Source organism: Cottoperca gobio, chromosome 23, assembly GCF_900634415.1.
Source record: "Cottoperca gobio chromosome 23, fCotGob3.1, whole genome shotgun sequence".
In the NCBI taxonomy this organism is placed as follows: domain Eukaryota; kingdom Metazoa; phylum Chordata; class Actinopteri; order Perciformes; family Bovichtidae; genus Cottoperca; species Cottoperca gobio.
Window position 1 is genome coordinate 8,371,795 of NC_041377.1, and position 15,706 is coordinate 8,387,500.

A 15,706-nucleotide genomic window follows, 5' to 3' on the forward strand; every position below is an offset into this window, starting at 1 on the left:
TCTCCGGTTAGTCCACAGTCGGAGAGCAGCCCCGGCTCATGTGCAGCAGCAGGGCTCATTGTTCAGTGAGAGAAAGATGTGTCAGATTTCAGAGGCAGCGCATGTGTGAGCAGCCTGAGCGCGTGCTGGTGATACCCATTTCTCCATCCACACACTGATCTGCAGGCTGCTGCGCGGCGCTGTGGCGCGGAGCGTACCACACTGTAAGAAATGTCTCCAATACGTCATTTAAGCTTCATGCTGTCATTTTTTAATGAACACATTGCTGCCAAAGCTGAGGACATTATTTTGTGTGTCGCCACTTTCTGAAGTATCTCAAACTTCACCTTCACAAGTTGATTTGCAGTAAAACGTGGAACTATGTTATTTTTCCTATTTTGTAATAGTAATAAAAATATGTTTCTTGCTCATGTTTATCAAATTGACAGTAGAGGACTGACATGTTTTGCAGTGTGGAGAGAGGGAGCAACCCACTGATGGAGAAACAACTAAATATACAATCTGAAGCCTTGCTTTGTGCCAGGATTATATTTCTGTCTCTCAGTGATCAGCAGAGAAACATCTGCTTTAATCAGCCCTAATGTTTTCTCCTTCAACTCACATGAACCTGGACCTCCTGTGTTCGTATCCTCACATATCTCACTCCACGGACAACAATAAACATCTTGGAAAAGAAATGTTGGAGCTCCCTCATCATCAAAACAGATTTTTAATGAGACCCTTTCTATTTTATGCTTAGTCATTAAATGATGCAATGCTCTGCAATCCCCGTGCCGGAAATATTACATGAAGAAGTATGAAGAACCACAAACTCACAATAACATGTTTTTCTCCACTGTGCTCCTTTAATCACCTGCAACAGAGAGTGTGACTCCTCAGCGCAGATCTCTTCTTTGTGCTGTGCACACCCCGGCAGGCTGTAGGACATGGGGTCCAGTCCCATCGAGGACATGTCCTTGGTCAGATAATGCAGGGTGTCGCTGTGGATGGAGGAAGATTCGCTGAGAGCTGTGGACACTTGCATGAAGCTCGCACCGTTCCTCCATGACTCTGGAAGACAGTTATTGTGGAAATGAAAAGATTAGAACTCAGGGAACTTCCTGCTGAGAGTGTGTGTACAGAAGGTGTAGATGTTTGTGTGCTGCAGGCTGCAGCTCAGTCGAGATGTCCCACAAACACTGAAGTCAGGCTGAATCCTCGTGGAGGATTCAGCTCTATTGACTCAGATGCTTCCCTCTGTTTATCCAGGCAAAGACCAGCAGCCGCACTAAAGCTGTGAAGACATTTATGCATCTTTAGAATTGTGATAAAATTAAGATAAAAAGAGAAGAAGGTTCCGCCAGCATCAAACGATGAGACAACAACATGACTATAAATGTACCGTTCACACACTTTGTGAAACAAGGTTCACGTCCACCATCTCTCATCTCCAGCAAGAGTTTTACATCTGGGGAATACGGAGACTCTGCATACCAGCAGCTCTGAAGATGAACACCTACAGCTGGATTTAAGCAGCTTTTAAACAGGTTTAACAACAGGTACATGTCCTTTATTTATCCAGGTCTCACTGGGCAGCAGGTTTCCACAAACAACACAAACAGTTCAAGCAGAGAAATATAACCGGCAGATACAATATCCAGCTAATATGCAGCACAAAACAGTTATAATGCAGAAAACAGGTATCATTTAAAGAGTTTCAGCTCCTTCTCCACATTATTCCTGCACGTCCCTAAATATTGCTCTAACAATGCTTCTCAAGCAGCTAGAAGATCTTCTTTATGCACAATAATACAGTGAAGACTGCACACAAGAACTCAGTGCTGACTTTAACCTCCGGTGGAGCTGGAGGGAGAGCATCTCTCCTCACGTCTTCAGAGTGAGGTGCAGATTTGATTTAGTTCCCTGATCAAACCTCCGACATTTTGTAATGGCCTCACAATTTCTAGGTTTTGAGGATCAACATTTCTGCTCGTTGTTATTTGGAGCCACACATATGCAAAGTGGAGCTTTGTTTCACACTGTGCAAATTGATGTGTGTGTCAGTCAATCCCAAACCCTGAATCAAAGCACTGTACAAAGGACAAGCCTACGTAGAGCCGACAACACGTCTCACACACAAAGAGCTCAACATAAAGGCAGGATGGGACATGTTGTCAGTGTAAAGTCTTCTATTAGGAACAGGGTGCAGGCAGGAGAAGACCTGCAGCACATGTTGCGCAGCCAACATTTCTCCATCTGTATCTCTCTGACGGTGGGTTCAGGAACCGCAACAGATTGCCGTTTTTTGTAATAAGGTTAGGATGTGTGTGTATGGTTATTTTAGGGATACAGACAGCTGTAGCCATAGTAACGCAGCAGACCGCGTGCTGCGCTCTCATTTCAGCACCATGGACAGCTCTCTCTCTTTCAATTCTCTCTGTTTCAGCTCTCTCTTTCAATTCTCTCTGTTTCAGCTCTCTCTTTCAATTCTCTCTGTTTCAGCTCTCTCTGTTTCAACTCTCTCTGTTTCAGCTCTCTCTGTTTCAGCTCTCTCTGTTTCAGCTCTCTCTCTGCTTCAGCTCTCTCTCTCTTTCAGCTCTCTCTGTTTCAACTCTCTCTCTCTGTTTCAGCTCTCTCTCTGTTTCAGCTCTCTCTCTTTCAGCTCTCTGTTTCAACTCTCTCTCTGTTTCAGCTCTCTCTCTCTGTTTCAGCTCTCTTTCTCTTTCAGCTCTCTCTGTTTCAGCTCTCTTTCTGTTTTAGCTCTCTCTCTCTGTTTCAGCTCTCTCTCTCTCTCTCTGTTTCAGCTCTTTCAGTTTCACCTCTCTCTCTGTTTCAGCTCTCTGTTTCACCTCTCTCTGTTTCATCTCTCTCTGTGTTTCATCTCTCTCTGTTTCAGCTCTCTCTGTGTTTCAGCTCTCTCTCTGTTTCAGCTCTCTCTCTGTTTCAGCTCTCTCTGTTTCAGCTCTCTCTCTGTTCCAGCTCTCTGTTTCAGCGCTCTCTCTCTGTTCCAGCTCTCTCTCTGTTCCAGCTCTCTGTTTCAGCTCTCTCTCTGTTTCAGCTCTCTCTCTGTTTCAGCTCTCTCCGTTTCAGCTCTCTCTCTGTTCCAGCTCTCTGTTTCAGCGCTCTCTCTCTGTTCCAGCTCTCTCTCTGTTCCAGCTCTCTGTTTCAGCTCTCTCTCTGTTTCAGCTCTCTCTGTTTCAGTTCTCTCTCTGTTTCATCTCTCGGTTTCAGCTCTCTCTCTCTGTTTCAGCTCTCTCTCTCTCTCTCTCTCTCTCTCTCTCTCTATGTGGTTCAGCTCTCTCTGTTTCAGCTCTCTGTTTCAGCTCTTTGTTTCAGCTCTCTCTCTGTTTCAGCTCTCTCTCTCTCTCTCTATGTGTTTCAGCTCTCTCTGTTTCAGCTCTCTGTTCCAGCTCTCTCTCTCTCAGCTCTCTCTCTGTTTCAGTTGTCTCTCTGTTTCAGCTCTCTCTGTTTCAGTTCTCTGTTTCACCACTCTCCTCCACACAGGTCGTACTGTACAACACTCATACACACTTGTACACACAGCTCTAACACAGCCGGTCCACAGGAACATCTCCATGTAAAGCTGTAAGCAGAGCGACTGTATCTCATGGCAGCAGCCGGGGGGAGAGGCCGGCCTGCAACTGGAAGGTCGCCAGTTAGAATCTGGTAGGAGGGGATTGAATGAGAAAATCCCTCATGCATAAAGATAAAGCAGCATCACAGCACAACTAAGTGAGGCTCTGCTGAGTGATCCTGGATTTAAAATAAAGTATCAAATAGATTAACGAAGAACATTAGTCCACTTGGAAACAGTCATTGTTTGTCGAGAAGGTTTTCAGTCTTCATTTAGAAATATTACACAATGCTTCATTTAGCATAATGTGTGGGGAAATATGTAAAGATGAATATTTATATTTAGAAAGACATGTGTTGCATTTTGTCACATTTATGTTGCTGTGTTTATGATATCCAATAGGACATTTGTTATTTCCTAAACACACAACAGTTGTGTCGATGCCTTTCTGTGTGCGTGTGTGTCCGTTTGCTTGTCAAAACACTAGCTGTGTGTGTTTAGCTTTATATTATTATACAACAGTAATAATCAAAGTGCTGTTTGGTATTTTATTGTATGTATGAAATCGACGTGTCTTCTTGAACATTGAGAGGAGAAAGTTTGTTAACCTGGTAAAAGGAAGTTAAATAGAAGCTGTGTGTGTGTCGTGTGTGTCGTGTGTGTCGTGTGTGTCGCGCGCGCGTCGTGCGTGTGTTGCGCGCGTGTCCTGCTTCCTCACTGCCCTCAACATTTTTTTGATTTGATATCAGGACCGTTTCACATTTCACGCAGCCTCTTTCTAAGAATGATTGTGTAAGACCATCATGGCTAAGGGACAAAGTGTGTCCTCCAGAGGACAGCGAGCAGCACTGATCGTATGGAAGCTGAAAACATTTGTAATCCGTCTTAATTGGTTTTGTGTTATTAACATCTTAACATCTAAAATCCTTGTGCATTATGCTTTAAAGGTTTTCACAAGACACGATGTGCAGCACGTGTTTAAGAAGCGTGAGCATATTGTTGTTCCTAAATATTTCAGAATGGGTTTGACTTTTTGATTTTTACATCCATCTACTCCACAGGGAGGCTGTAAATCTGTGTTTAAAAGGTGCACGTATGAGCACGATTTCTCCAGTTGTGTTTCCGGTGTGCATAAACTGAAACTCTTCAGACCTTGTCTGATAGTTAAACTTCTGGAGTTACAAATATTTGCAAAGAGATTTTCTTTTCTGAAAGATTTGTCAAATAGTTTTCGTAGTCGAGTATTTTAATGTTTTCAGACATAACTTTCCACACAACAGCCCTGATGGAACTTTCCATGTGAGCTATTCTGGTAAACAATGAAGAAGCCTGGCTCCGATGCCAAACAAGGCCGTGTGTGCAACAGCTGGGACGTCATTATTGCCGATCAATCGGCCCTCTCCCATCAAGGATTCGGTATTATAATGACTTTGGAACATAAAACCTGCAGGAGGCTCGATAGTAAATCCCGAAGTCCCAGAGCTGCCAAATCATCTGCCTGCCGAGGTCAATATCGCATGCCTGCATCGAGTCAGAGCCTTCGCCCTGCAGCGGCACAACCTAATTTTCATGCGCTTCTCCCCAAGTCAGTGATGTTGTTGAGCTGAGCTGCAGCATCGTTTGACCACAGCTGCTCCTCCCTTACAGTGAAGCAGATCAGGACCTGAGCTCACGTCTCACATTAAATAATCCTTCAAAACTGACTCACTTGTTAAGTTCCTCCAGGAGAGAGAACAAGGGGAGCACGCTAGCACAGAGGCCTGAATGAATCATCAAACTACAGCAGCCTCACATGCAACTGTACACCCAGAGAGCTGCCTGTTGATGGCCCCCCCACACGGCCTGCTGACACACACACACACACACACACACACACACACACACACACACTGGGGGGAAATGGGAAGGGACAATAGGCGGGTTACTCTACGGTGGTCCTGTCTAGTGTGTCCTTTTTGTTGGCTGAGGATACAGGAGGGACAGGCAGGACAGGCCACACAAAGGAGTCATGCTGGGTTTCCTATAGGTTACTGCGGCACTCACCTGCACAGGTAGAGGAGAGGGATTTACGGAGAGCCATTTCGCCTCAACTCTGAGTGACTCCAGCTGAGAGGCAGGTTTCTTTTGAGGCTCCAGTCAGTCAGCCATGCTGTTTGCTGTCAGCAGCAGGTGAGAGAACCACAGTCGGCTCAGTCGTAGCTCCGCTGTGCCGGGTTCATACGCTCCTCTAATGGCTGACTGGTAGCACCAACACGCAACTAATACGCCGCACACTGGGGCTCATGGGTAACGGAGCAGCTGGCCGGTTGGGTGTTCTGCAAAGGAATTACAGGCACACAGAGACAAGCAGAGATTATTGTGCCTCTAAAGTGCTTTAATTACTGCACCTTCTGTTCAGGGTTAGCTGCAGACCTGCGAGCTCCTCAAGCTCCGCTGCCTGCAGATTAAAAGCAGGGAAGACGCATCCAAACGCAAATTAAAGTTATACAATGAGGACATAATGTAATGTCATCCACATGTGACAGAGTCTTCAGGTTCAAGTGCAGCCTCAGTCAGGTTTAATCTTTAATGTGAATTGTAGATTTTACTATTTAGATTTTATTTATACCTGCTGCTTTTGGTTTTTAGTGTTTAAATGCTTATTTGATTAAATATATATTTTATATCTATATTATATATAGATATAATATAAATATATATATTATATCTACACAATGGGCAGAAAGGAAGATTCTTTTCTTGAGGTTAAAGGGTCTTGAGTCTTCAGTACGCTGAGACATTATCTTCTTCTTCTTCAGTAATAACAAGCTGCAGCGTTGTGATTCTACTTCCTGTGTAATTGTTTGGCCAACCTCCTCCACGACTAATTGTACAACCTGATGGTAACTGATGCTAAATACAGATAGTGTGAGAGGCAGTGTCAGGTGACACACACTCTTATACTGTCAGTAAGGGTATCTGATGTGGCACACGGAGCGGCAGCACACACACACACACACACACACACACACACACACGCACACTTTCATTTTCAGTGTCCAGTTACAGCCGGTACGGATATGTTCACGGTGTTAAATATTAACGGCTGTAATATTAACGGGTAAGTGTTGTAATCGAGGAAACCGCTAAAAGGTCAAGTTCAGACTACAGGCTCTGCGAGTGTCACATTAGGAGCCGTCTTAAATGTGGAAGAAGCTGAATGTTAGTTCCCAGCGGGCCCCTCTGGACGGACCCTGAGGAGCCCGCTGGTGACAGAGCCCCTCTCCAGTTATACTAACACACGCTCACTGCAGCTTATAACAGATCTTCCACAGCCGCCATGAAGGACCCGTGGAGCTGCTCAGACTGCAAACTGTCCCCTGACTGTTGATCATTCAGATAATCAGTTTTAAACTCCTTCAAACCGCACAAGACATGACCAGGATGTGGCAGTGAAACCGTCTTTACATCACAGAGAGCGTGAGATCACATTCAGAGTCAATGCAAACACACACAGCGGCACAAACAAAGGACTTCTTCAACCTACAGCCCCACAAGGGGAAAGGACGCTGTAAGAAAGGTGTAGAAACACCAGGGTCACAACACATGTAGCAGTTAGCATTGCATCGCTAACATTAAGAAGCACATGTTTCACTAACAGGATGTCGATGCATCTCAGCAGGTCACACACTGGCAGAGCATTTAATCTCTATTCATATTCTTGAAGCCATTCAAAGGCAGCAGCCATAAATAGACTGAAGTGCATTACGCCCACTCGTCATAATCATATACATGAACGTGTCACAATGTACATTGAAGTGTACGCCTCACATGTATACAGGAGCTGCAGCACTTGTGAGGACCGTCACCTCAACACAGCTTAATAATTCACTCCAATTAACCTCAACTCAAGTCGTGACCCCAAAACAACCCTGGAGAAGTGAAGACAGGCCACACACACACATACACACATACACACACACACACACACACACACACACACACACACTGATTTCCCCCGCTGTCTGATCTGGTTCATGTCTTCCTGGAGAGGAACCAGAGATAATGGAGAAAGAGACTTACGCTCCACTTTCCTCTCACACCTGTCAGAGCCGACAGCTCGTGGAGAGTGTGTGTGTCACTGTGAGATAATAACAATAATACATTTGTAACACACGTGTTAGTTGTGGAAGAGGAGCAGGATGAAGAGAGACAGGAAGGAAGAGAGGACGCACACAGAGGGTCTGAGGTTCCATCTCGTGGTTAACGTCAAGTATGACAGTTGATGTTGGAGTTTCACTTCCAGTTCAGGGTCAGAATAAACTTCTGCTGTCAGCACGTTGTAGGACAAGCGCGTAAAGATGGAGGACATGAGCGAGGGGAAAACCTGACACATCACTTTAATGAAGCAACACGTCTCCTACGTTTATGTCTTGCACCTGAGTGTGATATAATAATAATGTAGTCATTAATTACAGTTGTTTGTCCCTGCAGCTGCACGATTCATCTCAACTAACACTAGAGACAGATTTGAGAATTAGGAGATAATATTCAAAACAGAATGATTTTCTTCTCACTTATGAAATAATTGAAACGTTCTAAAGAAGACAGAAGACAGAAGACACATTCCACAGCTCGACTTTAACAGATTAATGTTTAATACACGTTTGGTTCTCAAGACATTAACAAGTATTCCCTCACAATGAGTTCCCATAATAAAATATATAATATTACATCGTTTTCTTTCTCTGATAATCAAAAGCAAATGTTGTGAGCAGGAACATTAAAGAGCGACACGTTGTTAAATGAAGAACAAGGTTTCTGAATGAGACGAGTAGAAACAGGAAGTGTGGCTTTATTAAATCTTTATCGCCAATTGTTTTAGATCAAGCCGACAGGAAACCGTTCATAGTGTGAGGAAGACGTAAGACTGAATGTTTGTTCCCAGCAGTGTCACTTCCTGCTCATTATGGGATGGAAGGACCAACAGTCTTCCATACAGAATGGCACATCATCAGCTCTCTGATTCTTCATGAATACATCTTCAGATTGCAGATGAGCTGTTTTATTCTTGTAAACGTGTGTAGATGAAATGAAAGAGGAACACGAGTCCTAAGTGGAGTGTTTCTCCACGCCCTGCTTGATCCCCAGCACCAGGTGAACAAACCAGTTAATCTGCACCATCCAGCCCTTCTCTCTGCAGATCTCGATCTGGTCCAGCAGGTGTCGCTGCGCCTCGTCCTCGCTGCGGCCCACCGTCAGCGCCTCGCGGATGTACTCGATATCCTCCTTACTGGTGAGATGGGGCATGCCTGTGTCTCACACACACACATATGAGCAGTTATCAGCTGTTCTGTCTGACCTGAAGCTTTAAATACAAAGTGAAACTCCCCTTCGGTACAGGGACATGATTATAAATGTGTGGCTGTGAAAGGAACAGGAAGTGGTACCGGTCATCAGCATCATGGAGAAGAGGATGATGAGCAGGTTGGTGTGGTGCCGCAGGGCGAGGTAAGCCTTCACACACACGTCCTGACACACAGAGGGAGGATGTTTAACACACACTGCAGAGACATGCAGGAGGTCTGAGGTGCTGCAGCTCCACACATCACATTTACTGCACCTGGAACTTCTGGAAGTGGGGGCTGCTTTTCTTTCCGGATGTCCCCATGACATACAGGAAGTCTGGGGTGAGCACGAAGGGAACCCACTCCTTACTGATTCCCATGAAGCTCTTGTAGTTCCCCAGGATGTGGCCGAAGTCGATGTGGAAGAGATTCCCTACAACACAAACGATCTGCTTCACAGGGAGTTCTACGTGCAGAACTCTATATATATTATATTATATTATATTATATTATATATGTTTATTATATATATATATATATATATATTATTATGTAGCTAGATAGATAGATAGATAGATAGATAGATAGATAGATAGATAGATAGATAGATAGATAGATAGATAGATAGATAGATAGATAGATAGATAGATAGATAGATAGATAGATAGATAGATAGTAGAGGAAGTCTGCACCAGATTCAGTGATCATGATGTTGTCGTTGTGGCGGTCCCCGATGCCCAGCACGTATGTCGCCACACAGTAGCCCCCACAGGAGAGCAGGAACTTCTCCACTGCCTGCTGGAACTACAGAGGAAAGAAGTTCATGTTCATCTTCAACTCTCTCATCACATGTAAACACTGTGATATGGTGTGTGTGGGTGTGTGTGTGTGTGTGTGTGTGTGTGTGTGTGTGTGTGTGTGTGTGTGTGTGTGTGTGTGTGTGTGTTGCTTCCTTCCTGTCTGTCACTGCCACTTCCTCTAAAGTCTAATAAACAGCAGCTGGAACATCAGCAACAAACATTGAGGTTGACTGTAACTGGATGCTTCAGAGAATGTTTCTGTTATAATATAAAAACAATTCATGTGAATATATTATATATACTATATATAATATATAGTATATAGCATATAGCATATATAATATATAAAACGAGCAGCAGGCACCTTGTCCTCGCTCACACACTTGTCCCGCAGCCACTGATGAAGGATTTCATCTTTGAAAGCTCCGGTGCTCCCCACCACACTCTGCTGGATGTTAGCGATGGTGGTGGCGTCCTTCACAATCTCAATCATACCTGTGACACAGTGAAGGGGGGGGTCAGTCCCAGAACCACATCATATTCAACTCCTTTGTTTCCTGTGATGACTCACCGATTCTGTTTCCAGTGGAGATGCAGCCGTACGGCAGCAGACACAGATCCAGAGACTCCGTCTCCCAGATGGACTCCATGATGAGCAGAATCTGAAGACACACGTTTTATTACTCCTCAGACTTCCTATGAGTAATAAACACGTATAGAAACAATAACTACTGTTGCTGTTTCTGCCTCCCACCTGCAGGATGAGCATATCCTGTCGGAGGTCATCGCCGTCTTTGAAGATGATGCCGATGGGGTCTTTGGACAGAGTGGTGGGGTCAGCCCGTTTGAACTGCAGCCACAGAGGCTTCTTCTTAGACGCCATCACTTTACACTGCTCGATCTGCAGACAGTGTTTAACTTGAATATCAGACTCACATCCGTGTGCGTCTGCGTATGCGTGTTTGTGTGCATATGCGTGTGTGCGTGTGCGTGTGTGTGTGAGTGTGTCTGACCAGCAGGGCTCCAGCTCTCAGTCCAGGATCGTAAGGAACTCTGAAACTCTGCGGTGAGCCGGTGGACTGCAGAGTCTCCAGCTTCTGACGCAGCTGAAACACGACTGACACACAACACACACTTCAGCTACAGCAACTGGAGAATATCCGCTGCACGTAGAGCTTACAGGAATGTAGATGTGCAGCCCTGCAGGACGCTCGCTGCAGGACGCTCGCTGCAGGACGCTCGCTGCAGGACGCTCTCTGCAGGACGCTCTCTGCAGGACGCTCTCTGCAGGACGCTCGCTGCAGGACGCTCGCTGCAGGACGCTCGCTGCAAGACGCTCGCTGCAGGACGCTCGCTGCAGGACGCTCGCTGCAGGACTCTCGCTGCAGAACGCTCGCTGCAGGACTCTCGCTGCAGGACGCTCTCTGCAGGACGCTCGCTGCAGGACGCTCGCTGCAAGACGCTCGCTGCAGGACGCTCTCTGCAGGACGCTCGCTGCAGGAAGCTCTCTGCAGGACACTCTCTGCAGGACGCTCTCTGCAGGACGCTCTCTGCAGGACGCTCGCTGCAAGACGCTCGCTGCAGGACGCTCGCTGCAGGACGCTCTCTGCAGGACGCTCTCTGCAGGACGCTCTCTGCAGGACGCTCGCTGCAGGACGCTCTCTGCAGGACGCTCGCTGCAGGACGCTCTCTGCAGGACGCTCGCTGCAGGAAGCTCGCTGCAGGAAGCTCTCTGCAGGACGCTCTCTGCAGGACGCTCTCTGCAGGACGCTCGCTGCAAGACGCTCGCTGCAGGACGCTCGCTGCAAGACGCTCTCTGCAGGACACTCGCTGCAGGACGCTCTCTGCTCTCTGCAGGACGCTCTGTCTCACCTTGTGCAGTAATGTCGTACTTATCAGCGTACATGGCCTTCATCTCCCGGGTGACTTTCTGCAGCGCCTCCGTCATCTCCACCTGGAAAACATCACACACCATCAGCTACTCAGTTAGCTGTGCTTCACTCTACACACACCACTGGGTTAGAGTCTCACCTGCTTCCTGAAGTCCTGCAGCATTTCTTCTCCACAGCCTCGGAGGTAGGCCTCCAGCAGCACGGCGTACCTCTGCTGGTAGTGCATGGACTGAGCGATCTCACTGCGCAGGAACCAGAAGAGGAAGTGACCGATACGCTTACTCTGCAAGAAAGGTTCATCTCATCATGACAGTTACCACACACACACACACACACACACACACACACACACACACACACACACACACACACACACACACACACACACACACACACACACACACACACACACACACACACACACACACACACACACACACACACACACACACACACCTCACCTTCAGAGCTCTCTTCAGCAGGAACCTGACCAGGGCGCTGTCATGATACGGCTCAAACTTCACTGCCTACACACACACACACACACATTATTTATTTATATATATATATATATATATATATATATATATATATTCACTGTGACATATATTCAGAAAAAACATGTCAGACATCAGAAAGTCACCACAATATGTAACAAAAACTAAGCGACGCTACACGAACACACTCCTGAAGAGAGAAACAGAACAGCGTCACCTGTACGAGCTGCAGCAGGTATCTGAGCACATCATCATCCTCCAGAGTCTCCAGCTTCCTGACGGCCATCGAGCGCACCTGAGCGTCTGAGTAGTGACAGTCCAGCAGCTGCATGGCCAGACCCACATCCAGACCACTGACAGGGACATGAGGACATGAGGACATGATTACATGAGCACATAAGGACATGATTACATGAGCACATAAGGACATGAGGACATATGACATGATTACATGAGCACATGAGGACATGATTACATGAGGACATGAGGACATGAGGACATGATTACATGAGGACATGAGGACATAAGGACATGATTACATGAGGACATATGACATGATTACATGAGCACATGAGGACATGATTACATGAGGACATGAGGACATGATTACATGAGGACATGAGGACATGATTACATGAGCACATGAGGACATGATTACATGAGGACATGAGGACATGAGCACATGATTACATGAGGACATGAGGACATATGACATGATTACATGAGCACATGAGGACATGATTACATGAGGACATGAGGACATGAGGACATGATTACATGAGCACATGAGGACATGAGCACATGATTACATGAGGACATGAGGACATATGACATGATTACATGAGCACATGAGGACATGATTACATGATTACATGAGCACATGAGGACATGATTACATGAGGACATGAGGACATGAGCACATGAGGACATGATTACATGAGGACATGAGGACATGAGGACATGATTACATGAGGACATGAGGACATGAGCACATGAGGACATGAGGACATGAGCACATGAGCACATGAGGACATGAGGACATGAGCACATGAGGACATGATCACATGAGGACAGATGACGTGTACACACACAGCTTCTACCTGCTGTCCCACGCACTGCTGCGCTCCAACAGACGATGTGTAGCCAAGACATCTTCCTGCTTCCCCCACCGGACTGAGCCCAGGAGCTTCGGGTAGGCCCTGAACACAAGGGGGCGTTAAATATCCAGCAGACGCACTTATCGTGTTTCCTGTAACGTAAAGGACGTACCTGGGGTCACGCAGACACTCGTGCCTGAAGTGCCACAGCAGCTCTTTGTCCTCTGGGCTGAGCGGGTGCAGCGGGTCGGTGTCCACGATGGCTGCAAACTGTTTCTTCAGATGGTTGGGCATCTCTCTCTGACCGCGCTCCCCCTCGGCCTCCTCACCGCCGGCCCCCGCGACCCGGCTCACGTCCCGGCTCTTGGGCAGCACCACGGGGTAGCAGTACTTGTCCAGTAGGATGGCGACGGCCATGGCGGATGCCTTGTCCGGGTTGGTGGCCGAGGTGAGCTTGTCTGCGTTGATGCTGCTGCTGCTGCTCTCCTCGCTCTTCTCGGGCATTTTCCACATGTGGAGGATGAACTCGCCCTGCCGCAGCAGGGAGCGGTGGTCGACCAGCAGCAGGTTGACGTAGTACAGGAGACGACTCTTGGTCTTCCCTGAAAGACGGACAGACAGCTGGATACAAGCCTCGCTCTGACATGATGCAGTAAGTGTTAGTGGAGCTCACCATCATGGCTGCCTGCTGCTGCGTCCTGATAGGCCGAGGCTCCTCTGGAGTTTGGCGTGAGAGGCTGCTTCCCACAGACCACCTGCGAGCAGAGTACAGTTAGTAACGGAGAACAGACACCAACATCTGCATGTGTCCTCTGAGGGAGATGTTGACCTGCAGGTTCAGGCGCGCTCCCTTCGGCAGGTCCCTGATCTTAATGTTAAACTCCAGCCAGCAGTTCCACAGGACTTCTTCACTGAAGCTCTTAGAGGACGTCCTCTCCTGAGAGCGTACAGGCAGACACACACATGAAGTTACGGGGGTGAAAACACATTCTAAGGGTTTACACGCTGAACTCTCTACATGGTGGTTTCACTGTGAGCCTGAGTACGTTTCCTCTCGTCTCCTCAGCCTCACTGCTCTCCTCCATCAGTTACTGCTGCTGGAACCTGAGCCTTCACTGCTGCTGCACATTACAGCAGTCAGAGCTCAATGGATCCGTCCTCACAGTGTCTCATCACCTGAGCTAAGAGCTGCTGGCCGTGGAAGATGCTGGCTTCTATGAAGACGATCAACTCTGGGATTTTGGGGAGGGATGGGATGTCGATCCCGAGCACCTTCACTCTGAACCTCCGGTTGCAGTCCCACATGGAGATGGTGAAGACTCGCTCGTGGTCCTTCTCATCGATGGTCAGCTGCTCGTGGGTTCCTGACAGAGAAACATGAATTATTAATGTGAGACTTCATCAAAGACACACACAGCTGACCGATAGGTTACCTGCCACTCCGGTGCAGTCATCCACCTGCGCCCAGTCCTCCTTCTGAACCAGGTCCAGGTCTGTGTCCGGGGGCGTCTCCAGAACCAGGTGGACCTCCTCCCCGTTCTTCAGACAATGACGGACCCAGTTGAAGTCCTGCAGAGGTTTCTCCCCGTACAGGTACTCCTCCCTGTGACACGGAGAAAAGCTCAGCCAGAAGACTCTTACTTCAATGCACAGCTGATTCTGATGTCTCCATAAGTATCTACCTCCCACACACACGGAGCACAAAGTCTGCCTCACTCCAGCTCTCAGGAAGCCCCAGCAAGACTCTCTTATTCGCCGTCTTGGCGAAGAAGCTCAGCAACACCTGAAGAGGCAGGAAACTGTGAGCAGATGTTACAGACATGAGAGTGAACGTGACGAAGCTGCTGTACCTGCGCTGGCGTGTCAGCGAGGGACACTTTGATGGTCTGGCTGGCCGTGCTGATGTGGATCACAACCAGGAAGTGACCGTTACTGACCTGAAACACATTTATACATATATACATTTATTAATACATTTACTTATTATTACATTTAAACACACAGACAACAAGACGAATCTCACAACATACATCAGACCTGTTGGGATGAAGCTGATCTGAAACATAAGGACTGTGATGTCACAGAATATATATATATATATTTATATACACACATATATATGTGTGTGTGTGTGTAATATATATATATTTATAAAACGGAGATGTCAAATCAAGCAATCTGATTGGTTCTTAGCCTGTGGTATAATGAGCGTATATGTTGTATTGTAGTTACTTTTCACAACAAGTCAGTATCCCTCCGCGTCTGAGAAAAAGCAACCGTTACAGTTGAAGCTTCGCGTCGGGCCGAACCACACCCCTTAACTGTGATATAATGACCACACTCCAATTTAAATAGTTTTTATTATTAAATAATGATGTTCAAAATAAAATAGTCCCTCCGTTGCCTTCTGCACAAAACATAGTGCGAGGTGGTTGCTATGAAACAACACTAACAGCTGCTCTTCACGTAGCTCTGCATGTCGTCTTTTAGGGGCTTTTTTCTGATCAATCCACTCCTCCATAGTAAAGCTTTGTAAGTTT

At 46.9% G+C, this 15,706-nt stretch overlaps 1 protein-coding gene across 2 annotated transcripts in view; it reads right to left on the reverse strand.

The window, feature by feature from the left end:
* Positions 1–8,167: 8,167 nt before the first annotated feature.
* pik3cg (phosphatidylinositol-4,5-bisphosphate 3-kinase, catalytic subunit gamma) overlaps positions 8,168–15,706 on the reverse strand; it is a 10,002-nt gene continuing 2,463 nt past the window's right edge. For both annotated transcript variants that reach the window (XM_029461940.1, XM_029461942.1), the window contains exons 5-24: positions 15,017–15,103; positions 14,849–14,949; positions 14,600–14,769; positions 14,343–14,530; positions 13,996–14,103; positions 13,840–13,921; positions 13,339–13,768; positions 13,170–13,268; positions 12,287–12,422; positions 12,034–12,099; positions 11,712–11,855; positions 11,553–11,634; positions 10,694–10,797; positions 10,435–10,581; positions 10,252–10,342; positions 10,045–10,175; positions 9,573–9,684; positions 9,156–9,313; positions 8,983–9,064; positions 8,168–8,844 (exon numbers count right to left, since the gene is read on the reverse strand). In XM_029461940.1, the coding sequence (XP_029317800.1) occupies positions 8,645–8,844; positions 8,983–9,064; positions 9,156–9,313; positions 9,573–9,684; positions 10,045–10,175; positions 10,252–10,342; positions 10,435–10,581; positions 10,694–10,797; positions 11,553–11,634; positions 11,712–11,855; positions 12,034–12,099; positions 12,287–12,422; positions 13,170–13,268; positions 13,339–13,768; positions 13,840–13,921; positions 13,996–14,103; positions 14,343–14,530; positions 14,600–14,769; positions 14,849–14,949; positions 15,017–15,103 (2,718 nt within the window). In that variant the 3' untranslated portion in view covers positions 8,168–8,644. The remainder of the gene's footprint in view (positions 8,845–8,982; positions 9,065–9,155; positions 9,314–9,572; positions 9,685–10,044; positions 10,176–10,251; positions 10,343–10,434; positions 10,582–10,693; positions 10,798–11,552; positions 11,635–11,711; positions 11,856–12,033; positions 12,100–12,286; positions 12,423–13,169; positions 13,269–13,338; positions 13,769–13,839; positions 13,922–13,995; positions 14,104–14,342; positions 14,531–14,599; positions 14,770–14,848; positions 14,950–15,016; positions 15,104–15,706) is intronic.